Source organism: Balaenoptera acutorostrata, chromosome 12 (genome assembly GCF_949987535.1).
Source record: "Balaenoptera acutorostrata chromosome 12, mBalAcu1.1, whole genome shotgun sequence".
Classification (NCBI taxonomy): Eukaryota; Metazoa; Chordata; class Mammalia; order Artiodactyla; family Balaenopteridae; genus Balaenoptera; species Balaenoptera acutorostrata.
The window spans coordinates 53,475,118-53,502,867 of NC_080075.1; the positions used below are offsets into that span (position 1 = coordinate 53,475,118).

A 27,750-nucleotide genomic window follows, 5' to 3' on the forward strand; every position below is an offset into this window, starting at 1 on the left:
CTATAAAAAGGACTATGAAATGTAATTAATATAAGTAACTGCATGATTCCACACCATACACTTCCACAGCCATCTCACTCACTATTCAAGAGGCAGAGAGAACTCTCCACTCTGCAAGTTCAACTTCACATTTGCCCAGTAACCTTGCTTCTCTACCACCCATCTGAGATGCATAGTTTGGGAGTGTCACTCTCTTATGTTTCTTTGCTCCATGCATAGCATTCATTCCCTTTGTTGACACTGGACAACAGAGCTGCTGGACTGTCCTTGCTTTTGGCCCCTTTTTCCTCAGTTCTCCTTGGCTTCTGCTCTTTATCAAATGATATTAACTAGACCTTTCTATAAGAGTTGCTAAAATTCACAAAATTCTTAGAATACATGTAGACCTAACTTTCAAAAAAAAAAAAGAAAGAAAGAAGGGAAGAGAAGGAACTCAATACATCAAAATGAAAATTTTATCTTCCCCATTTGTCTCTCAGGTACAGAGGGTTAAGTTGACCATACTTTTTCCTTCAACTAACATAATCATTGGGTCATTCAAAGTCCCCTCATTTTAGTTATTCATTTTATCCCCTCCTCCCACTTTCTCTCAACTCACCATAGGCAACCATGCTGATGTATGTTTATATGTTTTCTAATGGCTAATGTTTGGTGTGTATGTATTTTAATTCTGCAAGTAGTATCGTGTATACATATCATTAATTTCTTAGTTGTTTCTCTTAACACCATGTTAACAGCATGATCCACACATGCTGCTCTGTGTACCTTTACACGCTTGCTCCTAACTGCTGACCCATTAGGTAGGTGTACATTTTAGCACTCCCTCACTCAGTAGTGGACACTCAGGTTGCCTTCAATACCCCTTGATGCCACAAGGCTGTGAAGAAAATCCTTGTGCAAGTTTCCTTAAGTATCAGTGTGCAAATTTCTCTGGGATATATACAGGAGCAGAACTGCAGGGTTATTGAGACAATTGTTCACATTGCTAAGAGCTTCTGGCTTCATGGAAAGAATCACAGAAGCATCCATCAGAGAAGGGATCACCTTCAAAGGGAGTACATTCAAATGGTTATTAACAAATCATGGGCCACGTGAACATTTAAATACAGGAGACAGGCACTTGAATGCTTAGTGACTGCTGCCCACTGTGATGAATCAGAAAGGAATACACAGTATCTCTAAAATAAAAATATAAGTCAGTGGGGAAAACAGTTTGGGATTCATAGAAGCACGTTCTCCACATCACTGCATGAGAATACTTCTGTTGTGAAAAGCTTGGTGCACCTGTCTCACCCCACCTCTCTCCCCATTCTCTGACCCCCAGGCCTCTTTCTTGTCCCAGCCACACCCATAAAGCTACCTCCTGTTCGCTCAGTGCCTCTTTTATGGTAGGAACTCTATTTTCACTCTCATCACTGCTGCCTTTCCTGCTCTGAAGCATCAACATCAACTCTACAGAATTTCATCTTGCACCAGGGCTGTTCTGTAGTCACCGGGGACAGCCAGTGCATGATCTACAGCTTCTCTCACTTCTGTCCAACCTTTGCTCCTCATCCCTCATCCCTACATCGATCAGAAACTCAGGCACCCTCCCTGGTCAAATCTGAGCCACACTGCTCTCCGGGGAGCCACCCTGTGCTCCTTTTTTGGAGGAGGAGGGTGCCTGCTGAGAGGCTCCAGCTTCTGGGCTCCATTCACACGAATAAACAGCTCTGAAAGGTTCAGTTGAAGCTTTTATGTAAACACTCTCCAAAATATGTTCTGCACTGCATTATCCCCAGCAATAAAGATTCTGGAATCAGAATTTGGCTGTCAGTTTTATTGATGTTGCATGAGGTACAGTAGAATACAGCTTTCTCTTCTGGAAATTTATTGACTTGGCAGTGCAGACAGCAATAAAACTGTGTTTTTAATCAGTAAGCCAAGAAGACATGATTCCAGAAGAAATATAGGAAGGAAACATGCCATCATAAGAAGATTTCTCCCCCTACAGTCCCTGTTCTTCTCGGATGCCCTGTTAAATAAGTTTGGGTACTGAAGGATGTACTTGGTGGGACTGTCTTCAGGAATAAAATCAGAGGAGCAAGTTTGGATTACTTGTTCTAGGTTATAGCATCTCTAAGAGATAGTTGAGTGAAAGCATTTTTCTTCAATGAAATTTCTTTGCATTAGCCCTAGAGAGAAACTGCTGGTAAGCTGCGTTGCAGGAGGAATAGCAAGAGTGTGACATGCCTCTTCTCAAGAGAAACAAGGTTCCAATTCATGTCCCTTCACCTTGCTCACTGAGAGAGAGTGAGTGACCTGGAATATACCTGAAGGAAATGAAAGCACTATCTCTAAGAGACATCTGCATCCCATGTTCATTGCAGCATTACTCATAATAGCCAAGATAAGGAAACAACCTAAAGTCACTTGACAGATGAATGGATGGAGAAAATTTGGTATATATATATATATATATATATATATATATATATATATATATATACACACATACACAAGAGAATATTTTTCAGATGTAAGAAGAAGAAAATTTGCCATTTGCAACAACCTGGATGAAAGTGGAGGGCATTATGCTAAGTGAAATAAGCCAGAGAAGGACAAATACTATATGGTATCATTTCTCTGTGGAACCTCGGAAAAAGCCAATTTCTCAGAAATAGAGAATAGAATGGCGGTTGCCAGTGGCTGGGGGTAAGGGAAAATGGGGAGATACAGGTCAAAGGGTACAAACCTTCACTTATAAGAAGAATAGGCTCTGAGGATCTAATGTACAACATGGTGGCTATAGTTAAGAATTTTGCATTGTATATTTGAAAGTTGCTGAGTAGATCTTGAGCACCCTTACCACAAAAAAAAAAAGTTAACTACTTGAGGTGACAGATGTGTCAATTATCTTGATATTGATAATCATTCCACCATGTAGGTATATATCTAATCATCATGTTGTACACTTTAAATATATACAATTATATTTCTCAATTATCCCTCAATAAAGTTGGGAAAAAAATTTAAAAAGAGAGAGAGTGGGTTAGGAATCATATACTTCAGGCCAGTATTGCACAGTAAAGGACATTTGGAGACTGTCTGCTTGGTCATGTTACCTTGTCCAGGTTACTTAATCTCCTGTGATCAAGTTTCTTATGCTATCGAAGGGAAATACCCACCTCACACCATTGTTGAGTGGATAAAATAAGGTTACAGGTGGGTGGGCATAGTTCACACAGCGCGTTACAAGCATGTTACAAGTCCCTCCTGGGACTGTAAGACATCTCACTGATGTGAATATGCTCATCATGGCGGAGGTGCTCTCCCCCAGCAGCTAAGCCAGTCTCTGCTGCATAGACACACGAAAAACAAGGCAGCATCTCCCACTTCTATTCTCCATATTCTTGATATTCACGTCCCTCCTGAAATGTCCTGGTCCACTCCCCTCTTCTCTTCCAGTCCTTGAGCCAAATCCTTGAATCACTGTACATGCTTGATAAATACTGGTTGAACGTTCATCTACGCCTTGCAGATGCTTTCTCCTCAGTTATCTTAACCCCAGTTTCCTTTATCATCCTATTCTGGTTTTGCTCTTGCTGAGTAGTCACTCTTTGCTCAACTTTTATGTAACGCATAACTTTTATCTCAGTTCAAGAACACTCAGATTGTTCTTCTGGATATAAGTAAGTGCCTGAAGGAATCTCTATAGATACTCCCCGCAAATGGCATGAGATGCCCGTTTGATTAAACCATAGGAGCAAAATGGTCTGGTTGGGATAATATTAAAATAGGCTGCCTGGGGAAGGTGGTAAAGATCAAAATAGGAACATGTTCTTAGTCAATCTCCCCTTCTCTTGCCTGCCTGGTTTTCAATTGTATTTTCACCATCTATTTCTCCACTCCACCCAAGATAGCTTCTTTTCCATGCTCCCAACAAGCCTATAAGTCCACTCTAAAACTGTGTGTTAACTATTTACTTGGTGCCAAGCCCTATCCTTTATACAGGTTATCTTGATTAATCATCATAACAACCCTGTGAAATAGAAATTACTATTTCAATTTTATAGATGAAGAAATTGAAACAGAGGACTTAAATAATATGCTCAGGGTCCTATAGCCAGGTAGTAGGAGAGTGGGGATTTGAACCTGGTTGGGTCTGATCCCAAAGTTCACTATCTTAAAAACAAAATTGCACACTCTTTGATAAAGACCAAGAATGAGTCATGGCACCTCTCTTTATTGATATAAGTTAGAACTTTCAACCTGAATCTAGCTATTTGGAACTCTGCAGTCACACACACACATTTTATTCATGAATTTAAAAGGCACCCACTCTTAAATCTTAAGCTCTTGGCTCTCCTTTTTTCTTTTCTAGATCACTCACCTATCTCCCTATCAAAGTAATCCCATCTCAAGCTTTCAGAGGACTTAATGAGGTCATAAAAATGTAAGTAAGATACTGCATATCAAAAGACATTTATAATTGGAATAAATTTTTCCCTCAGAGAACACATAGTTGAAAGGGGATAATTTTTCTAGGAGAGAAATTGTGTTTAGGAAACCCTAGTATTTTTATCTTTAAAGTACAAATAATACCCAGGGACCTTTGAAGAAAAGGTATGATTTTCAAGGGTTATTAAAATCCAGATAATTAACCTTGCTTCAGTGAACTGAATGTCTTTTGATAAGTGATGATAAATTACTCAAGTAGAAAAGAAGATAGATTTCAGTCATAAAAACTCTCCCTTTGCTAGAGCAGCTATTCCCTCATGTCACATTTTTAGATAACACCTACATAGAAGAAAATGTGTTGAAAGTTTACTGTGCCTCAGAAGATTATCTTTGTATCTAAAATATAAGTGTATCACAAAAACACAGTATCTATAGCCATACTGATAAAAGGCATTTATCAAAATTGTAAAGCAGCCTGATAATGCAATGTGATCTCGTATTTGTGTAAAATGTAACTTCAATCCTATGTCCCTGTGTCAGCTTCTAGGACACAAGATCCCATACACGGAAAGAGAACTTTCAAAGGAGTCCAGTATTCCAGCATCCTCCTTAATGTTAGTCTGAGTCAAAGGACCTCAGAGGCCATTTAGTTCCCAGAGAGCATCTTAACAATCCTCTGGGCTTTGCAAGCAGATTTGCATCTCTAAAGAAGATGCTGCATCATCAGTCCTAGTTCCTTGGGGAACCTCTGATTGCTCTTTCGGGTATAAGCAAGCAATGAGGATATTAAAAATAATTCATTAAGAATTAGTGCATATTATAGGAAATACACTGCAGGTTACGTAAATGTCAGTTTGCTTGAGGCTAACCCTTACTCTTCTGCTCTCAAGTTTAAATGTTGAGTTTTGATAGCTTTTAATATATTAAGACCTCCCAGTGAGAAAAGCAGCCACAGTTAAATAAGTGAACCATTAGGTAGGAATAAGATGAATCAGCCTAGGAACTATCCATCACTGTGTTGTTCATAAAAGACCTTAACTGCCTTAGGCTCAGCCTTCCTGTGGGCTAAAGCTCTCATCAAGTCTGAAGCCTTCAGTGAATGTAAACATTAGATTTTGCGACTTCTTTCTCAGCTGGCAGCAAATGGTAGCTTATGCTGGGATTTTAGGGTAACATTGACATTACCTACATGCTTGGCGGTGGTAAATACATGGCAAAGTTGGTTCCTTTACTTTTCTGCCTTTTTTTAAAAAAAATCAGTTCATTCACTTATCTATTCATTCATTTATACCCTATGTGCCAGGCTACATGAAGCCACCAGCAATTTAGAAGTGAATAGGACATACTCCTTGTCCTCAATGTGCTAATGAAGTGAAGGAAATGGTCAAATAAACAGACAGTTACAACACAAGAAGGACACTTCGTGTAGGAGTTGACCACTTTGCATTTGCATCAGAACAGGATTTGGGGAAAGGGGTAAAGAGTTAAGAAACAATGAATCCTAACCCAAATTAAAACCTCACTAGAGTGATGGAGTTGAGAACCCAGACATTCTGATCCTGGCCCTGAATCTTCCCATGAGCATTATTTGCCTCTCCTCTCAGAGCTTTAATTCCAAAAGCTGTAAAACAAGGGAACCTGACTGGATTTTCCCAAAGGACGTGTCCACTTCTAACAATCTGTGACTCTGAGTCATAGATAAATAAGAAAAAGAACCTGTCACATCAACAGGGAATACTGAAACTTGCATTTCAACTGCATCTGGGTTGCAGGTGCCAATTAGTGTTCCTAAAGGCGGGGGTCGGGTGGGGGGAGGATGGGCGTGTTAGCACTTTATGATGTGAGGACAACTTAAGGCTTCCCTGTTCTTTTTTAAAAGGACACACTGGAGCCCCCAGGTGTTGGGTTGTATACACAGCTTATTATTATGCAGACACAGTCATTTCTTTCATGTTTCTTCTTCTTTTTTTTTTTTTTCCTCTCTCCCCTAGTGAAATCTCTCAAAGTGATTCCCTGGAAAAGATAGAAGCTAATGCCTTTGACAATCTCCTCAATTTGTCTGAAATGTAAGCATCAGCTAACAGATAGTTTATTGCTGTACACTATTACCCTCGCTTGCTGGAGTCCACTCAGTATTTGTATTCAAGCATCCAATGCTAGGAATCCAAGAGGAAAAGACCACAGCAATTACTAGGTCTGGGCAGGCACTAATTTCTCTCACTGCAGTGGCCTGAAGGTTGCCATGGTGACAACTGCTTCTCCCTGGGAGCTCTATAAACTCTGAAACATCACAACACGAAGTTGGAAATTAAAATTGACATTGTGAAGTCCTGCCAAGGAGCTCTTACCTTATGGAAGGGAGGGTATGGAGTTCTTGGGGTGGTGGGAAAATTTGGAAAGGAGCTTCGAGATCATGAATTAGTTCACTGGGGACTGTTTGGGCATATTCGTTTGTTTAGTAAATGGTTCTTGGAAACCTACCATGTAAAAGTGTTTGGCATGTGTATGTTGGATTTGTTGTTATTATTGTGATGTTTTTGAACTGAGTCTTAAAAATAATCCTTTCCAAATTATCATTTTCCTCCAATTTACAAAAAAGAGGGGATGGGAGAAGACTGGCTCTATTCAGTTTTCAGATGATAAACCTGTGGCCCAAAGAGGTTAACTGACTTGCCTGATGTCACACAGCAAGTTAGTGCCAGAGCTGGGACTAGAAATCAGGTCATGTGACTCCTAAACCAGACTTCTTACTACTTCCTTGTTTGGCCCAAACCTGACCTTCTACAAACCACATCTGCAGAAGAGTTTGAAAAGTTAAGGAAGTGAGAAAGATGTTAGCAACAAACATATTTTGAGCACTTGTGCTTGGCCTTTATTTCCTCTAGGTTGTGTCATTTAAGTCTCACAGCTACCCTGCAAAGTAGGGTAATTATCTCTTTTGTTCATGGGAAGGAATGGGGGCTCAGAATGGTCAGTAACTTGACCAATGTGGCACCTTAGACAATGGCAGGGCTGGAATTCAACCCCAGCCTATCTTCAAAGCTTGTGTATTCTCCACTATACCACAAGGCCTCCCTATGAATGGTCCAAATAGCAATTATCTAAAGAGAATAATTAATTAATAAGTATGTGGGTACACATGTCCAACCAAAGGTCAAATGCTACTGGAATACAGAGGAGGTAAAATATAAATCTCCCCCAGGAAATGATGGTGTAACCAGAGAGGTAAGACTAACTCACCAAACAGTTATGGGGAAATCCGAAATAATGGGTGTTTAAGTGCAAAAGGTATAGTCTGGACTTCGCTGTGGAGTAGAATTTCAAGAGGGGAGTGGGGAGGGGGGAAGGTCATTTCCATTACAGGTGACAGTCCTATCCCAGACCTGGATATCTGAAAATCTGCAGTTTTAACAGACTTCCCAAGCAATGTTGAAGCAGAGCAGCTTGAGATAAATAAAGCTGTTCGTGATGCACAGCAACATTTATTAATAAAGTATCAATTTATCAATACAGAAAGAAAAATAAAGTGCTCTAAGGGAAAGTTTATGGACTTTTCCCAAAGAAGGCCCTAAGACTAGAATGTTAGCTCCCCACAAGCCCTCTTTGTCTTGTTCACAGCTGTATCTCCAGCACCTAGAACAATGCCTGGCACGTGTAGGTGCTCAATAAATGTTTGTTTACTGAATGAATGTATGGATGAGTGGTCAGACCCCAAAAGAGTCTTAAGAAATAAAAGTTCTTTCCATCCTACCCACATAATGTCTTATGTGGCCCATGATTGCTTGACTCAGTTGTTGTAAAAATAATTACAACAAAACGTCACTCACCTCTTAAGAATCAAAGGGACAGAAAGGACGGAAATAGGCACCAATAGTGGGTAACTTTAGAAGGTAGAATGCACACTAGACTCAGAGTCAGAAAAACCGAGTTCACCTCCAAGTGCTGCAACTTCTCAGCTCTGTGACTAGAGACAAATCATTCAACTTCCTGATTTCATCAACTAGAATAGGCACTGTTAACACTGGTGGAGGCCTTACTGCGATCGAGACACACACATTTACTGCTCGAAAACTACACTATGAGGAAACCAAGCTTTAAGTGATGTATCCAAGGTCATACAATTAGTAAAACCAGCATGTAAATCCAAGCTGACTCCAGAGTCCGTCCACCTAACCAATACACTAGATTTTCTCTACAGAACAAGAGTAATTATCATTTCCTTAGGTGGTTGCTGCATGGGTTAAAAAAGCCAAAGGCATGTACTACCTTTTATTGAATCCAAAGTAGACAGAACCCAGTAAACGTGGCTCCTTCTCAGAGTCACTGGGGAACTAGGGAGAAGAGCAATAACGCCACTGTGGTATTATGGCTGTACTTTTATATTTTGCAAAGCCCTGCCTTGTACATTATCTCTACCTATTATGTTACTCACTACCTGCCAACCTGTGAGGTAGGAAGAGTGCTATTAATTATTCTAATTTCACAGAAGGGAGCATTAGCTCTGGGAAGTTAGGAGGCTTGGAATCATCACACAACCAATTATCCATAGAATGGACAAAAAAATCCCCCAAACCCAAGCCCCTGGCCTCCGCCCTGGGCTTTTACAAAGACTGAGTGCCCATCTGGATAACTGGTCAGTGTGACTGCCAGCACACTACAAAGAAGACCAGTTTGCCTACAAGGACAAGTAGCCAATTGGTTCATTTCTCCTGGGAATGGAATCTGCCATCACCCCCAGTGTGCTGGCTTCATGGTGGGGCACGACCTAGCTGGCCAGGAGCCCAGGATGTTGGTGCTTCCTCAGGGGGTGCAAGGGGGAATTGAACAGACTGCCAGCTATGATGCTTACACCTATCTCAGCAAGAGGTTGAAAGCAGAACTTGCTGGCAATAGCCAACTAGCTCTCACCATTCCGTTTCTATCCCCAGGGTCCCTGGAGCTCCCCTCAAGCACAGGAAAGTCACTTGATTTTGTTGATGCCATTTTTCAGCCAGCATCCTCTGGTGACCATGACCTTGTGCATTCCAAACGAAACACATCTATTAAACTGCTGCCTGTTTTTCCATTTCTCTTTACAGACTGATCCAGAACACTAAAAATCTGGTGTACATTGAGCCTGGAGCATTTACAAATCTCCCCCGGTTAAAATACCTGTGAGGAATTTTCCTTTTTAAGCAATTGGGGAGGGGAACATGGGCATCTGATGAAAACCTAAACAATTAAAAGGTTGGAGAGAATTTTTAAACCACATACTTAGCATTATCTGCAAGTCTGTCTTCAGCCCTTTGATTAAAATTTAATCAGCATTTCTTATCAGCTACCATGCTGGGTGCTTTCAAATACATGTAAGTGGTTCCCAACATTTTCTCCATCCCAAACATCCAAGAAGACTATCACCCCCTTGCAATGATCTTCAAAGTGCTGGTGGGCATGGAACAGGGAGGTCAGGACACTTTAAAAGGGTAAATCGGAATCTCTAAGGTGAGGTGGCGAGGTAGAGAGAGCATAGGTGAAAGTGGAAGAGGCAATTCTGATTTGATCCCCATCCCTGGTTGAAAATTATTGATCTCCTTTCTCTCATGTGTTCATTCATTCGTTAAGTGAAAACTTTTAAAGCATTACTTTGAGGTAGGCACTGTGTCATATAAGCGAAATCATTATTTTCTATTTCCCATTAAAACTTATTAAGTCCACTAGTTAGAACTGTAAGTTAAGTACCACCGTAGCCCAGCAGATTCATTGCCTTGCCAGCAAAACCGGAATTCCTGAAACTTGATACAAATCTATAAATTAATCACCATGGATCTTCTCATATATCAAGTAATCACTTATTCACACAGAAAAAAATGAACATTTAACCCTCTAACACAGATGTCCATTCTCTCTTCTTCCTGATGAATTAAATTTCATAAAATCTCTAGAGGATGCAAAGTCCACAACCCCTACCAGGTGGAAAAAAAAAAAAGAGGAGGCAGGGCAGACATCTCTCTAGTGTTCCACAACATCCAAGCAGTCCTGCCCTCGGGGATGGGCACGCGTGTAGCTCCTTCGGCAGCTCTAACAGTGGATGATGATTCCTAACCCAATTAGGAATTCCTAATTCCTAAAGTGTTCTGCTTTTCCAGACCTCCGAGGGGTCTATGGGACACATAAGTATCCGCAGCATCAACTACTTTGGAAAAACATAAGAAAATACCAGAACCAAATTTGACCACTGCAGCCCCTTGTTATCGAAGAATCATTGTCTTTATTAAATAGCATTTCACCCCTAAAAAGCAATATTCTCCCAACCCCGGTACACATTGCAGTCCAAGCCCACACTGCCTTCACCAGCCACAGACAGGGCAAGGATTCTGTGTGATCTGGGGTAACGGGTAAGGAAGAGAACCAGAGTGAGCCAAAAGAGAAAGATGGCTTCCTTTCATTGTCACCACAGTGCCGGGCAGTTCATTTCAGTTGTCCAGTGACCATGTCTGGTGAATTTAAAACGCGATTGGGGGAGATCCGGATGCCTGGATTCCTTTCCCATTCTTGTGTAATAAAATATCCTTCAATTTAACCTATCGCTGAAGCCTCTCTCCTCTTTGAAGGCTAAATAAAAGGTGGGAGGAAAAGAAGAGGAGTCCTGAGTAGCTCCAATAACCCAAAGAATGTTTAATGATCTCAGTGAGATACAAGGAAGAACTCCCTGAATCGCAAGGTAGCTAAATAAAGGGAGATTTTTAATAATGAGGAAATGGATTTCTCACATGGAGATTAATCCTCCTGAAGTGTTTGAGTTAAAACCTGTTCTAAAGTAGTGAGATGCTTTCTGGAACCATCAAGAGCACGGAATAAACTAGTTAGCAAAAGGAAATGGAATGCAATACAATACCAAAATGCAATTGATGCTATAGGAAAAAGACAGGCTGGAAATATTTACAGACGTAAATGAAAAAGACTTAAAAGTTTAGTCCCATCCCCTAGATCTCTAAATAGGAGTCATTAGAGTAACTACTCCCACAGTGTTAGGGCCTTTTAAATTCTGATGATCTTCAGCAGCTAGAAGTGTTACTGATAAAGCCAAACTCCATATTTTTAAATTTAATGTGAAAATAGTACTACAAAGTGCCTTTCTACTGTTTTTATCTTTATTCCTTAATAACAATCACTTTTACTCACTCTGCCCACATTCCCACCCTGCCCCAAACCACAGGAGCATCTGTAACACAGGCATCCGAAAGCTTCCAGATGTTACGAAGATCTTCTCCTCTGAATTTAATTTCATTCTGTAAGTACCAGGCTGATTGCTATGCATAACAGTTTCCTATTTGCATCTGAAATTTGGAAAGTAAATATTTCTCATTTCATTCCTCAAGGGAAATTTGTGATAACTTACACATAACCACCGTACCAGGAAATGCTTTTCAAGGGATGAATAATGAATCCATAACACTGTGAGTAAACTCGCAGATTCACGCTCTGCCATACAGCTCCTGCCATTCCCATTTCTAGCTTAAGGTGGGCTCTTTCTCATCTTTTACCATGTTCCTAACTCTCTGGTGACATTCTTTCTGACCTAAAATGCCAAGGGTGAGAGGAGTTGTGTGGGATGGCAGCTAGGTCACATGTTCACATGACAACCAACCAACCCATTAAGTTCAAAATTAATCAAATGGGCCCTGAGGATTTACAGTGACCAAATTTCCAACTGATGAAATTGTTCACTACATCAGTGGACTGCTTTGAAGCTAAGAAGAGACAGCCCGGAGGGGAGTCGCTGCCCTGGTTAAAAGAGAGCACAGAAATTTCAAGTTTCAACTGAGAAGAGTTTGAAAGGATATTCTCCAAGTAGGTAGAGTAGTTGATCAACGGACCCTGCTCTATCTCTCTCTCATTTTTCACCTTCCCCTTAGAACCTGCTCACTTTGCTTCTGAAGGAACACCATCGATGCCCGTTCCCTAAATCCTTTAATACTTGAAAATAATGTCTTTTTATCTGGCAGTCACTTATCAGGTTATCAGGCCCACAGGCCTATCCCTTTCACGCTCTTTCCTAAGGCCTTGCTACTAAAAGTATGGTCCATGGACAAGCATCTACAGCATCTTCTGAGAGCTGGTTAGAAATGCAGACTCTCAGGCCCATCCCAGACCTACTGACTCAGAATCTGCATTTTCATAAGATTCCAAGTGATTCACATGCACGTTAAAGTTCAAGGGGCATCATACTAAGATAACCCAACTCATTCTCTTCACTGGACACCTGCCTGACTTCCTTCCCCTGGGATCCCTGCCATCTTTACATGGGGCACCTTCCTTTGCCCCACCATTCAGAGGCAGCATCCTGGGCACCATGGCTCATTTATGTCCAAAGCCCAGTGACAAGTGTTCGACCCGCTCCCCACATCCACTTCCTCTCACTCATTCTGCTTTGGTTACCGTCCACGGCAGGATCTGTGATGAGGCCATAAATGAGCTTAAATGTCCTTAAAGAAAGAGAGAGCGTGCATTGGGTGACCCTGAGAGGAGGAGGTAGTCGTGAAACAAGAGGAGTGACCATCTCAGAGGACTCTCTTCTATACGGTGGATTCTAGAAATTGGTATCAACGGTACACTGCATTTGAATAGTACTTTTACTTTGTGTAGGTGTAATTCAACACACACAAGTGTCATGTTACAAAGCTGTGGCCAATACAGCATTGACTCAGAGTGTTGCAATCAAAAGAATACAGAGCAGCAACCAAAAACAGGTTCAAAACAACTCAAATTCTTAACTGGAAACTCTTGAACACCAGAAACGAGACTAGATCCTAGAAAAACTTCTCTACAGTCTTTCTACTCCTCCACTTCCCTCATGTACTGTAGCTCTTCCAGCTGTTTAGAAAGTGTTTCTGACTCACCATTGTATACGGATCTGGAACTACTCATTCATCATGTCCCCTGTCAGAAACAGGGCATTTACAGAGCAAACACTGAGTGGGGAGGTACCTCACGCCTTAGGATTTGGGGTCTTTCCACGTCTTTATTGAGGACACAAAAGACATATAAGATCCATGTTTTTGAGAAGCTCATAATCTCAATGGGGGAAAACATGAAAGAAGGAAAGAATAATACAAGCCACTAGACATTCACTGTGAGTGTGTGGTACACAGAAATGAGAAGTATTGGAGAAGTCCTCTTGGTCTGGAAAATCAGAGAGGCTACAGACTTGAGTTAGACCTTGTAGAATCAGTAACATTTGTATGAGTAAAAGTGATAAAAGCAGCTAATATTTATATAGCACTGACACTGTTTTAAAGTACTTTTTTAAACTCATTTTAGTCTCGCAGCAACCCTATGAGGTAGGAACTATCAGGCCCACTTTTAGATGAGGAAACCAAGGCACTGAGAATTTAAGTAATTTGGCCAAGGTCAAGCTTTAGACTCAGACAGTCTTGGCTCCAGAGTCATGGTCTTACCCATTTTGTGACACCATATACCGAGAAAAGGGGAATGAATATTCCAAGTGAACATGAGCAAAAGCATGGCTGTGGGAAGGAGGAAAATGGGATGAGGCATACTTATTGGTAGTAAACATCCTGCTTAAGAAATGGAAAATACATTTAGATAAATGGCAGGGGTGGAGGAGACACTGGATTGCAGAGGGTTTTCCATGCAGGGGTAAGGGGCTAAAGGCTTAGAAATAACCCTAATAACTCTAATAACTTAGAAAAAAGTATTAAGAAGAAACCACTCAGTAGAGTAGACTTTAATTCAAAGATAACAAATATCCAATACTCCCTTTGATTTTCACCTAAATCTAAAAATAAGCAGGAACCAATAGGTACTCCTCCCAGATACATGCACAGCAATGGGGGTGGAGCGGAATAAGAATGAAAGAGCAGAAGATGTGGAAGAAGACCAATAAGAAAATGAATGTTGAGATAACCCATAGGGGTCTATGAGCTCACAAGATGGGGCCACCCCACCGAAGCCAAGGGACAACTAAAGATTTCTTCTCACACATCACATTTCAGCATCGGTACACAAGAGCTGCACAGTGGTTTTATTAGGGGCCATTAACTTATTTTAGTTATAATTTTAAGAAGAACAGTGCCTACCAGCAGCATAACTGCCCCACCTCTGAAGTTAATGAGGATTGCAGCTCCATCTCTCCCAGAGAGCCCGCGGGGGCATGGTGTTTCCACCCCCTCCTCACTCTCGGCCCTTCATCTGGAAGGAAGTGATTAGTCATTTGCTTGGCACTTGTTCTCAGCTGAACAGGCCCTTCTGTAAGTGAAGGATCATGTGGAGTACCCCACATGTACCCCTTAGGAAAAGGGTATTACATTCAAAGAGGAAAGCCTTATTTCCTCAGCTATAAAGTTCAACTCTCTAATTAGAAAATAATGAAAGCAAGCCTTCTCTTTTCATTATTAGTAGTATTTGAGATTTTGGTTTTCATGGAACCTTTCCTGTCCTCCCCCCACCCAGATGTTTAGCAACTGTGAGCTCATTTAATGAAAACAAAACACTTCACTTGATGCTGGAGAAGCTCAGTGGGGCTAATGCTAAAGCTATGCATTATGCTTTTATGTCCCTTTATAGCCAATGTGGCTTTCCATTAAACCCCCTCAAGAGGCTACCTTGAAATGTTCCCCCCTGAATGAGCAGGGTTTGGCCGCACCACCTTTCAAATATTCTAGATGACTTATCACACCAGTCTCAAAAAGGAGTCAACCCTGATTCACGTCTGAACTCCACACACAGAAGGAAAGATCACAGCAATTAATTCTCTAAGACCCTTCGGAGAAGGGTGACCTGGCAAAGGATGACAAGACTCCAAGCTACACCTGTGACAAGCCACAGTGGAGAATTAAGGACAAGTGGAGAACAGTGGACAAGCCGCTATTGGCCAGTGAAGTAGAAAGCCTGACTTCCAGTCCTGGCTCTGAGTCTAACCAGCCTTAATCAAGTCACACCACGGCAACATGCCTCTGTCTCTGTCTCTCCAGTGGGATTATTAATACCTCCCTGTGTAAATTCAGTTACATTGTGTCAACTACACCGTACCACCACTTAAAAGCTCATATTCAGCAAGCCAGTTATTTCAGACCATCATGAAAACATCGTGTGTCATCATCGCTTTTTAAACATTTTTTATTTTGAAAATTTTAACTGACAAATGGAATCCATTTGTCTTTCCACTAACAAGTGGAAAGAACTGCACTTTGAGCAGCCCTGTACACCTTACCTAGTTTCACCTACTATTAACAGCTTACCACACCCACTCCATCTCTAGATAGCTAAGTGTATATAACACATTTCCCTCTTGCCAAACCATCCAAAAGAAGTTTATAGACATCATGACACTTCCTACCTAAATTCTTCAGCATGTATCTCCTTAAACAGAAACATTCTACATTACAACACCGTTACACCTAAGAAAATCAACATGGATTTAATGACATCATCCAACCTACAGTCTATATTCAAATGAAAATGTCTTTTATAGATTTTTTTAAAGTCAGAATTCAAAGTTTATACATTGCATTTTTACTGTTATGCCCCTTAGTCCTCCCAACCTTACCTCCCATCCCCCCCTCCTGAGAACTGCTCCCCTGCCTTCCTCTGTTCTATATGACACTAATTCCTTTGAGGGCCCAGGTCAGTTGTCTGGACTCATCTGACTGCATTGTCCTAATTAGATTCAGGTCAACATTTCTGCAAGAATACTGCAAAGGGGAGGTTATACGTCTCCCACTGCATCAAACCAGGAGGCCCATTGTGTCATGTTGTGCCACTCCTTGGCCATCTGGTTAAGGTGGTGATTGCCAGACCTCTTCATTGTAAGGGCACATTTTCCCCTTTGCCATAAATAAGTAAACCATTGTGGGATACTCTGAGTTCATGTGACTATCCAGTTGGCCAACAACCTTCCACCCAATGGTTTCAGCATCTGTTCATTATTCAGTTATTATATAGAGAGCTACAAAATGATAGTTTTAAACGTATTACTCGTCTACATTTATTAGCCAGCCCTCTTCTGTATAAAAGAGGTTTCCTTCTTTTTCCTTTTCCTCTCTTTCTCTCTTGCTCTCTCTTTTTTTTTAACATTTTTTTTTGGAGTATAATTGCTTCACAATGGTGTGTTAGTTTCTGCTTTACAACAAAGTGAATCAGCTATACATATACATATATCCCCATATCTCTTCCCTCTTGCGTCTCCCTCCCACCCTCCCTATCCCACCCCTCTAGGTGGTCACAAAGCACTGAGCTGATCTCCCTGTGCTATGCGGCTGCTTACCACTAGCTATCTATTTTATATTTGGTAGTATATATAAGTCCATGCCACTCTCTCACTTCGTCCCAGCTTACCCTTCCCCCTCCCCATGTCCTCAAATCCATTCTCTACGTCTGCGTCTTTATTCCTGTCCTGCCCCTAGGTTCTTCAGAACCTTTTTTTTTTTTTAGACTCCATATAAATGTGTTAGCATATGGTGTTTGTTTTTCTCTTTCTGACTTACTTCACTCTGTATGACAGACTCGAGGTCCATCCACCTCACTACAAATAACTCAATTTTGTTTCTTTTTATGGCTGAGTAATATTCCATTGTATATATGTGCCACATCTTCTTTATCCATTCATCTGTTGATGGACACTTAGGTTGCTTCCATGTCTTGGCTATTGTAAATAGTGCTGCAATGAACATTGTGGTACGTGACTCTTTTTGAATTATGGTTTTCTCAGGGTATATGCCCAGTAGTGGGATTGCTGGGTTATATGGTAGTTCTATTTTTAGTTTTTTAAGGAACCTCCATACTGTTCTCCATAGGGTCTTGCTCTCTTTTTAAGCATCACTATGAAACATGGATTTTTCAAAAATTTTATTCAATATATTATACTGCATTGCTGTCATCATTATTTTAGATACCTGTCACCGTTTTATTGTTGCATGTGGTAAGTTGACATGAACTTGGCTGTGGTGGAGGGAAACATAAAAACTCAGTACTGCTGAAAAGCAAGAGGCATCAGAGAAAGGAATCCCTTGCTATAGAGACTGTGAGCCCCACAGAAATGGGGGAATTCTGATGAACATCCAAAAGTAGGGTCATGGCAGCATATAGTAGTGACCAGAGACAGTTACCCATACAATGACTTCCAGGGCATCCACTAAAGAAGTGTCTTCATACATGAGGAATCATTCAGATATAAAAGGACTTCAGCAAAGTACTTCATGTAGAAAGTGGTGATGGATAGGATAGGATCCCTCAGGTGATGGATAGGATAGGATCCCTCTTCTTTAGGATGGTGCTTATATAGTCATTTGATAAAATTTTACTTATAGATATACTACCAGGGCATATTTTCTAAAATAGTATGCTTTCCCCTTCAGTAACAAATATCCCTAATTCTGCAAGGTCTGACTCAAGTCTCAGCTCCACCATGCAGCCTCTCTGACTTCTCCAACCCAAGAGGACTTCTCCAAGACTTCTCATTTCTGTGTACCACACATGCTCACAAGGAATGTCTACTGGCTTGTATTATTCTTTCATTACTTCATGTTTTCACCCATTGAGATTATGAGCCTCTCAAAGACATGGATCTTATATGTCTTCTGTAAAGACATGGGAAGACCCCAGATCCTAAGGCGTGAGGTACCTCCCCATTCAATGGGGTCACTTTTTGAGACCCCGAGGATCTGTAAACCTAAATTAGGCTTTCTTCTTTGAAATCATCCAAAAACTAGGTGGCTACATGATCAAGTGGGAACTATGGCAGGATGTCTAAGACTGCTAATATAACCCCAGAAACGCCTTTAAAGCCCCAGGAATATTTGGAGTTTGCTATAAGGCAGTATTCAGAATTAGAGTGTCATCTGTGATTAAGTTCTAAAGCCCGAATCTTATTTTGAATAAAAAGGTGCCATTCTCTCTGTTTGAGTCAAAATTTCTGACATTTGAATAGAGAATGTAGACAATGCTTTAAAGTAAGGTACAGCTATTGTAATAGAGGAGAGAGAAAAATTCATTTCTATGCCTGTGACAGCATCCTCAAAGCAAAGGAAGCCCTCCTCATTTAGTTCTGACACCACGATGTTTTAGAAAAAAGCTATCTGAAGTGACTCTCCAGATGTTTTAAAGGGCATTTAAAGCATTGTGCAGCCCCGACAGCATGAGGTTTCCCACTCACATCTGTAATTTCTCCAAAGTAAGGAAGCCACTCTTTTAATCAAAACAAGGCAGCACATTCTATTGTCTGCAAATGTTAAGAACAGAGCCAAAGAGCAGTAGCTGAAAAGGAAATGGTGAGCCATTTTCTTTGGAAAGTTGGAAGAAGCAGAACCCAGGCTATAAAAAAAAAAATTTTTTTAAGACATAAAAAATGTCCAAATACAAAAATGTCAATGGTGCCAACATAGACCAAAGGTGGTTGAGGGCCCCCGGAGAATGAGTACATTCGGGGCAGCCCAGGCCACTGAATTGACCTGCTCTACCCAGGAGAAGAAAGGCCCCTACCTCAATAGAGGAGAATGACAGTTCAATTAAACAGGTCACTGCATTTCATGACATGCTGTCCAGAGCATGGAAACGGAGATCTTTCTCTCTGTTCTGGCCAGAGAGCTGGAAGCCACTGTTAAGTATAAGAAGAAGAAGAATCATAGGAGCAACACGTTAAGCATTTACTTTGTTCCAGAACCTATTTCTAAGTACTCAGTGTATGTTTACTGTTTTAATCCTTACAACAGCCTTCTGAGGTCAAGACTATTATTATCATCTTTGTCTTCAGATTACCAAATTGAGACACAGATAAGTTAAGTAAATTGCCCAAAGTAACTCAGTTCATAGGCAGTAGAGCCGGGATCCAAGCCCAGGCAGTTGGGTTCAGGGCTTGCAGACTTAACTGCGAGGCTGCACTTAGAGCAATGGCATTGTAAGCCCCACCAAAAAAGCCAAGTATAAAATCCTAATATGTATCAAAAGTAGGATCAGGGTATCACACACCAGTGATGAGGAATATGGGCATCCAGACAAGTGCTGGCAGCTTTGCTTTGCTAAAAGCACGGTAGGGGCTACTTTTTCTACACATGTAGTTCCACCACTAAGAAGGTAGAGAAAGCAGTAAGGGGACCAGACTCTGGACTCAATTCTGTCCAGCAGACCATCTGATGTGCACTATGGAAATAATGAGAGCTGCACCACCCTATGATATACCCTAGGGCAAGGTCCCAAAGTGGCATGCCCAAAGCTCACTGGGAGAGCTTGTTATAAAAGTGCATTTTCCTGGATACCACGGCCAGGTTCTGATTCCGTAGGTCTGCAGTGCACGTGGTCAGTAGGTCTGCATCTGCATTTGTGGCCAGCAGCTCCAGATGATTCCTATTCAGTGGATGGAGGAGAATGATTTGACAAACACTGGCCTAGACTCTAAGAAATCCAGTTTCAAAGCAGTCCAGAGAAAAGACAGGTATGATTTCTTCATCTAAAAGAGATTACTGTAAAGGAATTCAATCCCCAAAATGACAAGAGACTGCCAAAGAACAATATTCTAAGTGTAAAATAAAAAGAGAATTCTAGTGGGATTGTGTGAAAGTTGTGTGTAATTCCACAAGACAACAGAGATAAACCAAATACCAATCCCCTCGGATTCTACAATATAAATGGGGACAGAAAACTATTGAAAAACGGCATCCAATAATCCATTACAGAATATAGTTAAGAGCTCATGTGTGAAGCTGTAAACTCAGAAGAATTCCAGAAGAAAGCCCACGAGAGCAGGGGAAGCCAGACAAGGCTCTTCCTCCCGTGGAAGGGCAAGGCCACCGCTCCACCCAGCCTGTTGACTGGACTCGTGTTAGGTAGCACGCATTATGAGAGATCTGGGGGTTTAACAAAACAAATTAAATTTGCTCCCCTGCTCTCTTTGAACTCAATTATTTTATAATCTCTATATTTTCTGAATTTCAGTGTTCAAGTGTCAAGCTTCAACACTGAGTCCCAACTATATTTATATGCTGGTTTGTCTCAGGTGTGTTGATGGAAAGAGACCCCCCCCCCACACACACACACAAACACACACTATATACATACATATTACACACATCCACACTACACACATCCACATACAATGAAATTAAATCCCACGCTTGTTTTATTTAACAAAGGCTAGAGAAACCTCGTGGACAGCAGCCACCTGGAGGAGCAGGTGGAGACTGTGTCTAAACTGTTTCTCACGTCACCCCCAACCTGCCCCTGACATGGGCGTTTAGCTGCCAGCAGCCCGGTAAAGGGAAGCTAGCACCGGGCCAGATGCGGCGGCTTAATTTTATATCATACCGCAGCCCTTTCTCACTTGAGTCTCATAGCATTGTTCATAAACAACTTACACAAATATTTCTATTTGAGACTGTGGCTTTCAAACTTGCTTGGCCATGATTTACAGTGAGAAATTCATCTTATATATAACCATTTGTTCATCCAATTCATTTAACATATATTTACTGTAATCCTCCCAGGCTCCAGGCACTGTTCTACGTGCAGGGGATTCTGCAATGAACAGAACAGTTTGAATCCTTGCTCTCATAAAGGTTACATTCTGCTGGGGAGGCAGACAGTAATATAATCATGGGTCAGATGCTAATAAAGCAAATCAGAGAAGGGAGACAGAGAATGCTGGAATGCTGGGGTGGGGGGGGCAGTTTAAATAGGGTGGCCAGGAAAGCCCATACCGAGAACATGACCTCAAACATAGCTCTACAGGAGGAGGAAGAGGGGCCGTGTGGCTGTCTCAGGGAAGAAGAGTCAAATCACCCAGCAAAACTGATGTGCTGGATGTAGCCCCAGTCACAGTGTGTTCTGGTCTCATTTCCACCTATTGTGAACTTTAGACAAGTCACTTTCTTCTCTGAGCCTCTTTCCTTCTCTGTCAAATGAAGGGTTGCCGCTTGCTCCTCTCCAAGCTCTTTTCTGCCTCTAACGTTTCCCATCATCTGTGTTCTAAGGAATCTCCTATGTCTTGTTCTGGGCAGACTTATACGTATATATGTATACTTATACGTATATATGTATACATATACTTACATGTACATAACATTCAAAAATGGTGGAACAAAACTTCAGAAAGAGTACTACCCCGATGACATGCAACATACTCTAACATTTTCCATTTTGTTCCATTCTGTTCTATTTCATTTTTTTTTAAGGCTGACTGTACCCAACTAAATTGATTTCACTATCCACTAATGGGTCTTAAAGAACTGTTTACAGACACTGAAATCTTGGTTGTGGAACAAAATGTGGCATCAGCAAAACCACAGACTCATCCAAGAAAAAGAAACACTCACTCGGTACTGGAGCCTTCTTCTGCCTTCAGCTTTCGGCGACCCAGAAAGCCCATATGCCCAGCCAGGCCTGTAGAACCAGATACAAGACTTGAGTGTTAGACAGCTGTAGCCTCACATTCCAGTTCTGCCGCTGTTTTCTCTGACCTTAAGCAAGCTACACAACAACATGAAGGCTTAGGTTTCTGACCAGAGCAATGGAAGTGACGATGAGGATTAAATCATAAATATGTAGAATGGTTGACCAATATCTGGCACTTAATAAACACTTAACAAATTAGTGGTGGTGCTGGTGGTAGAGGTGGAAGCCAACTAGAGCAAGAAAACAGTCTTATCTCAGCAGGCCCCGAGGATCTAAAATGTTAGAGAAACAGAGCTAGATATTGTAAATGCCAGTAATTATCTTAGTAATACATGTCACAGAAGGAAGAATGTGTGATTCCCAACTGTGTTTCTTTCGCTCCTAAAACCTCTCTCCTCCCTCCTTAGAAAACTATATGGAAATGGATTTGAAGAAATACAAAGTCATGCATTCAATGGGACAACGCTGATTTCCCTGTAAGTATGTGCTTATTTCCCCAGCTCATGAATAAAAATGAAATATTACTCTGGCTACCAGATCACATTCAATCTTCAGCAACTAACTCAGGACAAAAATAAACTTTCAAGTGGCTGGTCCTCAGTGTGGCACGCATGTTACTAGGCAACTGGCTGGCTGGAAACCGCAGAGCACCCTGATATCGAAGATAGATGCAGCCTGGATACATTGAAGTTGACAGTTTGCTGAAATATTCAACACCCTACTTTAGGCTCCTCCATCTCACAGCCTTCCTCTTTAGTCCCCTCGCTCGGGTCGATGGTGTGTTAGAGGCAGCGTGATTTCAGTGAAGAAATTCTTCCTCCCGGCCCCACTGCAGAGAAATCGGATAATGCCATTTACCAGCCTAATCAGCCACAACAGGCCCACACGGAAGCCCATCTCCCTACTGCTGCGGGCTGGCGGGGGGACGTGAAGGGGAGTAAGGAGCTCATGTTCCACAAGGTGAGGGAGTCCTGCGTTTTCACCACATCCTACCCCAGTCCCCAGTGTTAATAACCTTCAACTTTAGAGAAGCATCCCTACTGCTTCCTTCACTGTTCTCAACCTGTCTTTCTTTCCATGGCTCCTTTTCTAAAAAAGGGGCTCATTCACAAAGCTCGCAGGGCCAGGGTGGAGGCTGCTTGAACCATGACAGGTACCGGGTAAGGTGACAATCACCATACACTTGTGTACAGTAAAACCTAATAGCACATGAAAGGCTCAACTAAAGCCAAAGTTAAGGAAAACAAACAAATGAAAAGGCTTTTAATAATAAATAAGCCATAGGTATAAACCACGGTCTACACCAGTGCTTCTCAAACTTTAACACACATAAGACTCACATGGAGACTGCTAAAACACAGGTTCCTGAGCCCCACCCCCAGACATTTTAATTCAGTGGGTCTAGGGTAGGGCCCGAGAATTTGAAATTTTAACAAACTCCCAGGAGATGCTGATGCTGCCGGTCTGAAGTTAAGCAACATAAGTCTATACAATATACTATTTATTTTAACTACAAATATTAACCAAAGACCCTATTATATGGATACCATGTTATACAGCTTGGTGGAGAAGAGAACGGATCTAACAGTCACTAACTGGGACTCAAACTCCAATCCCATTATTTATCACCTTGACCTTGAGCAAGTTACTCAACCAATCTAAACCATAGTGTTTCCATCCATAAAATGGAGCTGCTAATAGGCTTGTTTTGAGGATACCGCCACCAAAATGAAAAGGTCTGTTTTGCATCCTTAGTACTTAGCACAGTGCCTGGCATAGAGTACGTGCTCATTTATTACTTATTTGTTACATTAAATAGTTAATTATGAATGAATGATAATTAAATAAGATTGTATTTTTATGCAGGTAGCACAGGTCTGGCACATACTAAGTGCTCAAGGAATGGTAGTTTTTTAAACAGTTGTCCTTCCTACCATGGAGTGGATTTTCCCTCATTTTCTCGTTGACCTGAATTCAACGCAGGGTTCACTCTGGCCAATCGAATCTGTTTCTGCCAAATTAAAATCAGAGGCTTATCCTCTCCTGGCACAGTACTCTCAGATGCCTCATTCTGTTATTCACTCAACAAGTGTTTGCCAAGCATCAGCTGTGTTTGAAGGAACATGCTATATTTTGAGGGGAAATGAAGATGAAGAAGCCCTGGTGTTTGCCCTGCAGGAGCTTACAGCCTAGGAAGAAACATCTCCAAATGGTATATAAACTGTACACTAAGTAGTTACTAAAACAGAAGGCAAAATATGGTGCCTGGCCTGAGAGAGGTAAAGTCCTCTGGGATTTCAAAGGCAGAAGAGAAGGAAATTAGAGAAAGCCTCATGAGAGACGTAGATTTTGAGCTGAGCCTAACTTGGACAGGCAAAGATGGAAGGAAAATGCACTCCGGTCAGAGAACAAGAACAGCCCAGAGGAGGATGTATGGGATGTGCTCAAAGACCAGAAAACAGTACCTTTTAGAAAGTCCTAGATGTGGGTTAGAGACAAAGCAGGAAGGGCCTTACATGCTAGAGTAAACAATTTGGACTCTCTTCTGTAGAAAATAAGCCGTTGAAAGTCCTGGGATAGGAAGTGTGAGAGGGGTGCTTAAAGAAGGTTGGCTCATGGGTTAGCAGGGAGGACAGAGGGCTGGAAGGGGCAGGCCAGGGCTAGAGACACAGAAGTCAGAATTACCTGAAGAGAGAGGATGGGTGAAGTTCTTTATGGCTGAGGTCACCTGCACAAGGAGGAAAAATAAGAGGACTGAATATAAAATTGGGGGGAAACGAGAAATAAGGAAAAGAAGCCAGAGCAAAAGCAGAGGTGAGAGGCTAATCATCAGAGTACATCTTTGGGAGGTCAGGGAAAGCAGAGCGTAAGGTGGGAGGTCCTTGGTCAGCAGTGTCTCAAACGCTTTAGAGACGCCAGAATGGGTATGGACTTAGAAAAGTCCCGAAGTCCCATTAGTACGTATTCCCCATACCTCACTGTCGCCAGAAAGAGGAAGCCAAGAACACAAATCAGTTTGCCAAGAACACAAGTCAATTCCATTTATTCATTCAACACACACTTATTAAGCATCACCAATATATTAGGCACTATGTTAAGTGCTGTGTCTACAATGGTACTGTGGAAACAGTCCCTGCCCTAATGAAGTTTCTGTACTAGCAGAAGAGACAGGAAAAAGGCAAGTAAATAAATGAAGTTATTGCAGGTAGTGATACATACTGTGAAGGGAATAACCTATCCCTGAGATCTGAGAGAGTACCGGGGGCAGACTGACTCTAGGTTAGGTGCTCAGCGACAGCCTCACCAAGGGTATGATATTTAGGCTGAGCCTAAAGGATGACGAGGAGTCCGCACTGGCAATCATCAGAGGCAGCGCGTTACAGAAAGAGGGAGCAGCATGTGCAAAGGTCCTGAGTTGGGCAAGAAAAGAAGTTGATAAACTCCAAGAATTGAGAGGAGGCCAGTGTGACTTAAGGGTCATCGGCAAAGGGGACATTGGATGAGATTAACCTGGAGATGGAGCAAGTCATCAGGACTGAGGGGCCATGAGAAGGAGCCTGAATTCTCTTCTAAGAGCGAGCAGACCCATTGAAGGGTTGAGCAGGGCAGAGGGAGTAGTTTTCAAAACTGTCAAGCAAAATTTTCAAACGATGGGCATGTCCGGCCCCATTTCTGACAAATTCCTCATATAAAGGCCTGTCCAAAGTTGTTCAGAACAATGACACCATAGCCCTACAAAGTTCTCAAATACGTTACTTACTAAGACAGACAGGGTGGAGAGGAGCAGCTTCAGAAGGTTACCCTCAGACACCTCCAGGGGTCCAAGAGCCCATCCCTACCATTCCCAGAGCACCCCCATTAGGGAAGCCTTGGCTGGAGTTCGGGAGTTCTCCCACTGCACTTCAAAAGTCATCCTTCCTATCCTTCTCACATCCAGAAGGCCATGCCACTTGGGAGAGCTCCCAAAAGCGACCGCCAGGAAACTGTGGTAGATGAATCTTGGATTTATTTTTGAACAAGTTACATAATACAGAGTTATCATTATACAAAAAGATCCGAGTTTTAATAAAACATGAGAAATGCTGTCCTGAAATTTGAACAATTAATTTGACCTGGCTGACTCGAGGATTATTTGCTCACAGAGCCCGGTTTCAATGATTTATGACCATAACTGAACATAATTAAAACAAATCAAATCAGAAAGAAGAGCCATGGAGGCTTGGGAAGGAATTTTTCTTTTGATTTAGATTTTAAACAACAATTGACTCTGACAACCTCGTCTCTTTGAAAGTGGAAATACACCCAGGGGATGGGACGATGTGAGACTGACGGGTGCATTGTGATGAAAGGGCCGAGGCTTTCCGAGGAAAACGCTTAGTAGAAGCATGTGGAAGACAGCCACCGAGGGAGTGAGATGCAGGGGCTTTTACAGTTTTTAAATGGCAGGGGTGATGTGGAGACTTGCAGAAAGACGATGAAGAAGTTGTAAAGCTATGAGATGAACCAGGTAATTACTGGGGATCCTGCGAGGGAGGGGGCAGTGGGTGTTGGTGTATTTGTTTTGCCACTGTAACAGTGGTGCAGAAGAATCATGTCCTATGCTCAAAATCATCACGCCAGCAATGGATGTACACTGTGCCCACTGTCCAGGGTTTTCCAGAATGTTCTTTGAGACGCCACCCCTTCTCTTGTAGGAAGAAAGCGATCAAAAGTAAGCTGACAAGTCTGAGCCGAGGGCCTCCTCTCCCGGCTTCCTTGTCCGCGCAGAGAGGGGCCTGTCCTTGGAGACACCAGCGTCAGGGCCCAGACTGGAGCTGCTCAGCGGGACTAGGCTGAGCTGGTCCTGAGCAGTTCACCCTGAGCTGTCCTGAGCTTAGGGAACAGAAGCCCTCAGGTAGTTACTCCCACTTCAGCTTTTGGCTTCCTGAAGAGCAGTGGCCTTCAACCCTTTTGTTTCTACGATACACACACCTGGCAACGATCAGGCACAGGGCACAGACCCGTGGGGCACCCGGGGTAGGGGGCATTTCCTATACAGGCTGTCCTTCCTCCCCTTTCTAACCCACTGAGAAATGCACAGCTGAAAGAAAAAGAGTCCAGTTAACGTGATGAAAGGGGGTAGCTTTGAATGGACCCTGCTTTTGTTTTAAGTAAAGAATTTGCAAACTTCAGTATTATTACTATGAACAAACACTGAGCCCTCCAAGGTCATGACGGCCTGATGCAGAGTGGGCTGTACTTCCCTTCAGCCTTGAACACTGGAGCAGCATTTTCTTCCCTGCCCAGCTGCCTGGTGGTAAATGTGCCCAACTCCAGGACAGAAGTAGGGAGTACTTTAAGCTGTAGGACAAAGGGTTCCACTGAGTGAGGGGAAGATCGCAGAGGAAAGGCGGAGCCAAGCACACCAGCGATTTCACAGTTTCTCCGAGGACAAGAACGTCTTTTTCTCATTTTACCTACAGCCCCGCCTTGTCCCCTCGACCCCTGAGCGCCATGCCCACAGGCTGCTCTCACCGCGCATGTGCACAGCTATGACTGTTCACACATGAGCTGCAAACTCCACTCCAAGAATTGAGAGGAGGCCAATGTGACTTAAGGACACTGTCCTTCCCCACAGGGAGCTAAAGGAAAACGCGCACCTGGAGAAGATACACAATGGCGCCTTCCGGGGGGCCACAGGGCCTAGCATCTTGTGAGTACAGCGCTGCTGCCCTCCCTCCCCACCCGCTGCAGCCCAGCAGGCCTGCTCAGGGCGTCCAGCCACATGGTCCCCAGCCTGCTTTGTGGGGAACCAGTCTCTGCACGTGCAAGGGTTACCGTAACAGAGCACCACCTCCTCGTGCTTCCTGCCCACTGTTTTTTCTGCTGTCTCTCAGCTTCTGCCATCTCTCAGCTTCTGCCATCCTACCCTAGGGGTCCCTGTCTGTT

At 42.4% G+C, this 27,750-nt stretch overlaps 1 protein-coding gene across 2 annotated transcripts in view; it reads left to right on the forward strand.

Moving 5' to 3' along the window:
- Nucleotides 1-27,750, forward strand: part of LHCGR (luteinizing hormone/choriogonadotropin receptor) — a 61,967-nt gene that overhangs the window by 14,582 nt on the left and 19,635 nt on the right. Inside the window, exons 2-8 of one of the 2 annotated variants that reach the window (XM_007190111.2) lie at nt 4,364-4,435; nt 6,432-6,506; nt 9,519-9,593; nt 11,636-11,710; nt 11,799-11,876; nt 22,230-22,298; nt 27,440-27,514. In XM_007190111.2, coding sequence (XP_007190173.2) covers nt 4,364-4,435; nt 6,432-6,506; nt 9,519-9,593; nt 11,636-11,710; nt 11,799-11,876; nt 22,230-22,298; nt 27,440-27,514 — 519 coding nt within the window. The remainder of the gene's footprint in view (nt 1-4,363; nt 4,436-6,431; nt 6,507-9,518; nt 9,594-11,635; nt 11,711-11,798; nt 11,877-22,229; nt 22,299-27,439; nt 27,515-27,750) is intronic. The other variant, XM_057558524.1, reaches the window with a different exon arrangement.